General features: G+C 46.2%; 1 protein-coding gene across 1 annotated transcript; it reads right to left on the bottom strand.

The window, feature by feature from the left end:
- Nucleotides 1-1483: 1483 nt before the first annotated feature.
- On the bottom strand, nucleotides 1484-5795 carry PSCA (prostate stem cell antigen). The gene is made up of 3 exons (XM_026113677.2): nucleotides 5609-5795; nucleotides 3700-3804; nucleotides 1484-1927 (listed from the first exon to the last, which is right to left on the bottom strand). The coding sequence occupies exons 1-3, from the start codon at nucleotides 5658-5660 to the stop codon at nucleotides 1716-1718; spliced, it is 369 nt and encodes a 122-aa protein (XP_025969462.2). The 5' UTR covers nucleotides 5661-5795; the 3' UTR covers nucleotides 1484-1715.
- Nucleotides 5796-7714: the final 1919 nt, after the last annotated feature.

The raw sequence follows: 7714 nt of genomic DNA, 5'->3' as shown, positions 1-7714 counted from the left end.
GATTTGCAGAGTACAGATGAGCCTGGACTGGAGAGGTCATGCAGCTGGTCGTCTATGCATAAAACGACCTGGCTGTGAGGGATACAGCTGTATGAGCCCTCCTCTTTCAGTGACTGAGACTCAACAGGTTTACAAGAGCCAGAATAGATTGTCCCCCCAAGTCGCACATCCTCCCTCTGCCAGTAACCAGACAGGCCACATATCAGTTGGTTCATTCTGGATTTCCCTCTGGGGAAACCCCTTCCCTGTATCCTGCAATTAGCAGCTCATTAACGCCTTGTATCCCAAGCATTTACATACTTTTATGATTCGCAATAGCAGACAGGGTCATTAACCTCTGACATCTGACTGACTTCTCCCAAATCGTGATGCTAAGCCTTGTTCCATGGCTGTGGATCCCCCAGCTTACTCATCTCCATCAGAAAAATGGTTCTTTGTGACTTCAGCCTTTGGCTTCTCATATCCTTTGCAGGTCCATGAGTCAGAGTATGAAAGGGGGAAAAGGTGGCACCTGGCCGACCTCCCTCCTCTTTCGCTCCTCCACCCATTGCTGTCCTGACTTTACAGCCTTTAGCTAACAGTTAGGAGTCCAGCCTGTTTCCATACCCTGCAAGGGACACTCCCAGGCCCATCTCTAGCCTCTCCTGACACCAGCTTTATCTTCTATTGTTGTATATTGGGAGGATACACAGGTAGCACGGCGGCCTTTTACAGAATGTTTTTAATGTTGCTTTTCAGATCTCTTCGTATATGTGTTGCTCTTGTATGTGCGCTGTTGTCTCTTTTAAAAACTCTTTTTTGAGAGTTTTTTGCAGGAAGCCACTTACGCTACTTTTTCTGCTGCCTTTGCCAACCATTGCTCAGGATCTCCCAGTGCAAGGTGGGAGTACTCAAGCTCATATCCATAGAACTGTCCAGAGAGGATGAGCACCACCTTGCATGCAGAAACCTTTTTGGTACTAGCAGCTGAGAGGCCTGGAATATGTTTCCCAGCTTTTCTAAGCTTTCCTTTATAGCCCACCAAGGTGTTGGTGCTCCAGGTACCTGACTGTGCAGTCCTGCCCTGCATCCCAAGATACGCTACAGCTGCAAGGAAGGCAGTACGGAAAGAATGGATTTCATGTGTAGTAGGGAAAATAAGCATCGCTCTTGTCTTGCACGATAGCTAACAAGGTGCAGGATCCCAGAATTTCTTGGTCACAGTCAAGTTCCCCTGCAGGTACAATTGTTTTTTGGGGTACGTCCCCACCAGAGTTGGTCATATATCAGAGCCCCTCAAGCTTTTGAAGTACAGCTGCTGCCACTATTCTGCTCTGCCATGGTATCTGGTATCTGGTATCATGGTGTCTGTCAGCACACAACATTGCGAAGCATCAATGACCAAGACTGAACTTTGACCAGATGTGCAGCATACCCATCTATAGATGATGCTGTTTGCAGGAACACAAAACTAATTATATACAGGCAACATACACACATCTGATTCGGACATAAATGTATTCGGTTTTATTCAGTAAACACACACACACACACTCTTATTTAGCAGCAGTACAGAAATAAAATAACAGTCACGAAGAAGCTATCATAAGGCAAAGATCTGCCATCAGCTCCAAGTATGCTGTGTGCCCAGGGCAACAAATTGCTCCACGCTACAATTTCTGCTGTGACAGCAGTGCTCCAAGGCTTTCTATGGCCCTGGGAGTCTCCTCTGCTTCTCACAGTCTGCTGTTCAGGAAGGTGCAGAGCATGCTGGCTGATATCACTGCTGCCATCCCATAGCTGCACCTCACACCGTCTGCTGCATTGACGTTGCAGAGGTCATTGCTGCAGCAGGAGACATTCCTGTTCCCCACGGTGAAGTCTTGGTAAGATGGTGCACATGACAAAGCACAGCCCTTACTGATGACGCTGAAGAGCCCTACGACTCCTGGAAGGAAGGTAGGACCATTACTCCAAGGACTCAGTGCAATGTTACCCAATCCAAGGCTCACAGAATTGAATAACGAAATGCTGTTCCTAACCGAGATCACTGCAGGGAAAATAGGAGTGTTTCCAAACAGCTGCTTTACCGTCACATGTATTTTTGCAGTGTCATTTTGTCAGGGAGGGAAGGAGTCCAGTCCCTGATTGCTTGGTTGAGGCAGTGTATTAACACTTCTAGGTGATTTCTAGAACAGCATCAACTAACAGTCAGGATAATAATATATTTAATAACTAAAGTAACTGTTAACAGCCCTGTGTGGGACCCTAGGCTACTTCATGATGAGGAGCAAGAATATGAGGGAATCTTTGCTCTTATCTTATACACCTTTGTCGCACAGAGCCATTCAACACCAGGGCTATTACAGAAACACAGTTATCCCCATTTCACGGATGACACTAACTGTTTGGTTTCTTTCTGAGAGGCCTGCTTTTTTGTCATCATTTGCTAGTCAGTGGCTGCTGGTCAGATTAAGGTAGGTCTGATGATTTTTTCATGGGATTTACTGGTCTTGCGCAATTTAATCAGGGCACCAAGTCTTTGATATGTTCAAATTTATTGTACAGGGCCAGCAGGTTGTAGGGTGTGTTGGCTGTCCTCTTCGTGAAAGCATGACCATGAGTCTGCACACTGCAGTATGAGCAAGGATGCCTACGGGAGGCTCTGCGTTCACTGCCCCACAAAGATCAGTTTGAACATGGATGCCACCAATGGTCTCTGTGCCCTGGGGCTAAGAGCAGCTGAGCTGTCACCACAGATCTGCACAGAGTGAACAATCATTTTCTGGGAGGAAGTCTTTTTTGTTTTTTTTCTCCAGATCCAGGATGAGAGAATTATATCATAACCCCTTAAAGGAGTTTACCTAGAGACGCACAGTTGGCTGCACTCAGAGATGGCCATAGATGGACCTGGGTGAATTTCCATCCTGTCCATTGAATGCCCTTGCAGTCAGCTCTGTCATTGAATGCTCCTTCTAACCCTGTGACTAGATTTTACCAGACTTAGCTCCTCACAGTGGTTAGCATTACGTCTGGCTGTCAACTAAAACCAAGTGGCCCTGTGGGAAATGCTACATTCATTTTAACCCGTATTTCTACCTTTATAAAGGTACCAACTCAGCTATTGCCCTTGTAAGCAAAACCTCCTTGGTGTTATGGGAGACAAATAAACCTATTTTTGTGTAGGTGAGACATTGGTATGTATTATTCAAAATATCAAGGCTTAAGAACTAACACCCTGCCATGCTAGGTGCTGTACAGGGCAGCCCCACCCTCTCAAGATTTGTTTCAGGCACTGGCACTTCATGTCCATACTGCTCCATAGTTATCTACTGGCAAATGATGAGGACTTTATGGGGTACAGCATGCATGGTGCTAATACACTGTAATCTCAATCTCATGGCCAATGCGGTGAGAGGACTTGGTCATGGTCAGCACCACCACCAAGGGGCTAACCATCACCGAGGATTAAACTTTGTTCCTCAGCCTTTCTTACTCAAACCGAAAACCATCTGTAAGTTGTTATTATTTTTTTAATCACCTTTTCTCCCTAGATGGCTTTTCTCTTCCTGTGGCACACTGAGCTTTGCTGGCCTCAGCTCTGGCACACACCAGCTGGTGTACCTAGTGTAGCTGCAGTTGACTTGGTCATCTGTGGCTGGGGCCATGCCTGGTTCCAACACCACAGCTAAGACATTGCCCATCCACACCTTGCCTTACCGATCACGTCTGTCTTGCACGTTTCCGAATCCTTACATTCCACAGGCATCTTACAGTTGGAGTTGCTGACCTGTGCCGTGCAGCTGTAACATTTCAAAGAAGAACCTGCAAGAGGCCAAGAGAAATTACAAGGCAAATCTAACTGGAGCTCAGCAGGGAACCAAGACATCTAGTGATTACGCTGGAACCCAGGACACATTGTGTGGGTCCTCAAAAGAAACCAGGACCTCTGTTATTTGGAAACCAGTGGTCTTCCCATTTTCAGTGGAGAATGATGCACTCACTTGGGGTGAGAGTTGGGCAAATTTTACAAGTACTGGAGCCCTTTCAGATTTAGGTGGTGCAATGGGGGAGCAAGGACCACACTCTTTCCTTGGCATTTGAGAGCTATCTGGCTCAATACAGTTCCTGTCTGGATAACAACTTATTAGATACTCCCATTTCCTTGTGAACTGAGAAGGGATGGAGGGATGATGTCACCAAAAGGGTGTGTTGGTATTATTTATCTGCCTCTACAGGCAAGGGAGTTGCACCAATGTTGTGCTCGTGAGCCTCAGCTGAGGCATTGTGCTCCATTCTGGATGAAATGGGGAAAGCCCAAAGGATAGAGAGGATGAGGGGGGGTGGAGCAGCTGATTTGCATGGTCTCTTTGGGCTGACTTGTTGTTTGCCCAACTTGTGACACTTGCTTTCCAACATGCCCTCTTAGAAAGCAAAATGCAAACACAGTTTTTGCCTCCTCCTGAGAACCACATCATCAGGCATTCCCACCCTCTCATGGCCCTGCTGGTCCATGGGGGACGCAAGTCAGCATCGTTAACATCCATAGCATTGTTCAGTATGTCAAACAAAGGCTGGGCTACCAGCACAGGCATTGCAGCTTACAAGCTCTGATGAAAAATAGTCCCCCAAGGAGAAAGAACATGGTGCAATTCCTTTTTCCTATTACCTACCTGTGCCCCAGGGCATCACTGGAGCCTCACAGCCCTGAAGAGCATTTAGGAAGATGTGTGTATGTGAATGTGTGTATGTATTTTAACCCCCCGACCACCAGGCTTGTCTCATGACTCCCTCGGACCAAAACCCAGACTCTTAAAATACTCTTTTTACATAGACAAGACCTAACTAGAAACTGTAGTGTTATTGGGAGCAGGAAGAAGAAGGGATTTGAACCACTTGGTCTCCCTCTGTCCGAGCCATTTTGTTTTACATAAATGACTGATACAGCCATAGAGGCAATAATATTTCTTAAATAGCCCCTGCTGTTTGAGACAAGTTTCTGCTCACATCTGGCTGTTCTCCGGTAACATGGGAGAGCTAGTTTTAAACTGTGTTTTCCAAACAGGCAAAAGAGAGTTACAGATCCGCACTGTCCAAATTCTACCTGTTCAATCTAGAAAACCACACGTCACGGCACTCTCCCCACTTTCCTTCCTTTTAGAAAGCAGATAAACTTTGCAAACTGAGAAGCCACTTTTCAAATGAGGAATCAAAGAATATGTCAGAACAAAACTTGCCTTTGCAGAAATGTTGAAATGAACCATTTTGTTCATCTAGAAAGAAGAAAAATCCTTCCCTCCGCTCTTATTAAGAGAAAAACCTACATGGTCTCACATAAATAATTTTGATCCCTGTGAAATTCACTGTTTTTAGGACTTATCCAGGACTTTTCCAGGACTTATCTTTCCTGGAAGCTGCTCTACCCAGTGCTAGTATCATGCCATCAGCACGGTGAGACTGCCCATTTTTCCGTGCAACACCCAGATTGCCCCAGCAGAAAGCAAACATGGCACATACAACAACTGTGTCAGCATTTCTTCCTCCACTGACAAATCCCCTAACTGGCTTTTCCTCCCAGCTCAGGACCTTGCTGGAGAGGACACAGGGCAGACTGTCCACGCTGTCTTACCTGAGTCCATGCACAGGGCTGCTATCACCAGGAGGACAAGCAAAGCCTTCATTTTAGGGTGGCTTCTCTCGCACAGTGTGCAGATTGTCTCCTTTTGGGGCACGTTTTATACTGCGGGAGGCAGCAATCGTGCGTGCCTGGAAGGTTTCCCCGTGAAGGCACCTGAGCGAGGTTGCACACTGGACCAAGGGAGGGGCTGATTCGTGATGCTGCTACTTGCGTTATGGGCCTCTCCTATCTGATTGTGATTCCCCGTTGCTGAGATGCCAGCGGCTCCCTCCCGACCCCCACCCCCGCCTTCCCTCCTACCCTCGGGCAAAGTGTTCACATGACTGGAAAAAAGTACAAATTCTTCAGAACAAAGCTGGCCTAATGTGTCTCCCCAGGGCTGCCGTTGCACCTTGTGAACAGAGTGCTCCACCCCCCTTGCTACCTTGAGAGGTGTTGCTGTGTTTAAATCAAGCATAAAATGTTCTTTAATAAACACCTCCAGCTATTTCACCTGTGTGTCTGCCTCTGTGTGACACTTGTGGCATGCAGCAGTAAGATATTTGAGCAAACTGCAGTGCATAGGCTTCTGGGTGTTCATGTGTTCCTAGGCATTTATTTATGTGTATTCTTTGTACTGTAGTGCAATACAATGCCCAATTCAGGTTTTTAATGTCTGTTGAAGCCAAAGGGACTATTTGATTGCTTTGTCCACCTGCACGTTTTCCATCTGCACGTTATATGCACTGTGGCATGCACCCGTTTGTCTTTCGGTCTATCTTGCACAGGCTGGGTATGGTTTTGACGTGAATTCACATCGGTGTGTAAATAATTTGGGCTTGTTAAGGAAATGCCATTTCCAATCACAGGTGAAGCTGAGTTTAGCCACAATCTGAGCTAAAGCTTATATGCTTGCTTTGGTGGGTCGGCTGGAGAGCTCTCTCATCCATCACATCCTTTGACCACTTCTCAGTACAGGCCAGCGTGAAAGGAAACAGGCTTTCCTGCTAAATTCAATTTGCTGTGGTTTCTTTCTTTATTTAGAGTTCTTCTTTAAACCTCTGGAACATAGCACTTTGCAGTAATAGCCTTCGGGGACTTGTTCTTTCACAGTTTAGCTCTTAGGAAAAACTGAAAGGAAGGCGTGTCAGTGTGTTGGTGGATCTTAGCTCTCGAGCCGCTATAGGATGAGTAATGGAAGGTCAGCTGGCATATCTCTGAAGTTAATGACACTGTGCTGATCTACACCAGCAAAGAATCTGGTGTGGGGGATGTGTTTGCACATAGTTTCCTCTGTGGGGATCTGAAGTGCTCCTCCTTGGACAGTGGAACTTCTGTTCAAGGCCCCGTTCCTTCATTTAAATAAAAGTCTTCCTTTTTGTGTCTATTACCTTTTGTTCCACCTTCTTTTTTTCAGACCATCCCATATATAGCCAACTTTTCTGGAATAGTTGGAAATAGCTGTGGGAGCACTTCTGGAATAGCTAGAAAAAAGGCTCTGGCTCTGGAGATCCTTTTTCAGAGATATTTAAGGTTATTTATTATTATTTTTTAAACCATTATGCTTGTCCCTGGAGGGCCCGGTTCCTCGTGTCAGGGAAGAATAGGGCCAAGGGGAGAGGACAACTTGGCCCCCATCAGATCCACCCAGGCCTTGAATTAAATGTTTCTTCCTTCAAGCAACTCACTGGTAAGCAAAAGGGAGTGCAGCTCACATCCCCAGCAGTCTGACTTGCTGCCAGTGTAACTCTCCTAATACCATCATTTCTTTGTGTTTTTTTTCTCACAGTCCCAGGGATGCGACAAAGAATAGGACTTGCGGTGCTCTAAAAGAGATACCCATAGCTTAGCAAGCTGCCTTGACCCAGTCCTGGGTGGCTACAGCCAGAGGCTGCATGAGAACCTAGTAATTCCTGTATCCTGACATTGCTGCTTCCCACCGTTTTTTGAAAGTTTATGTGCAGTTGCTGCTCAGCTCCTGAAGATGGCAAGCATGCCCCATTATAGCTGCATACATGCATGAACATGCACTTGTCCATAGGATTGTGTGTACAAGTTCTTTCTATCATTTTCCTGGTGCTGTAAAATCCCAGATTCATCTAACTGTGCATGAAAAGA

Source organism: Dromaius novaehollandiae, chromosome 2 (genome assembly GCF_036370855.1).
Source record: "Dromaius novaehollandiae isolate bDroNov1 chromosome 2, bDroNov1.hap1, whole genome shotgun sequence".
NCBI classification, from domain to species: Eukaryota; Metazoa; Chordata; class Aves; order Casuariiformes; family Dromaiidae; genus Dromaius; species Dromaius novaehollandiae.
The sequence above is the reverse complement of the archived record's forward strand: the minus strand, read 5'-3'. Positions and strand labels throughout refer to the sequence as shown.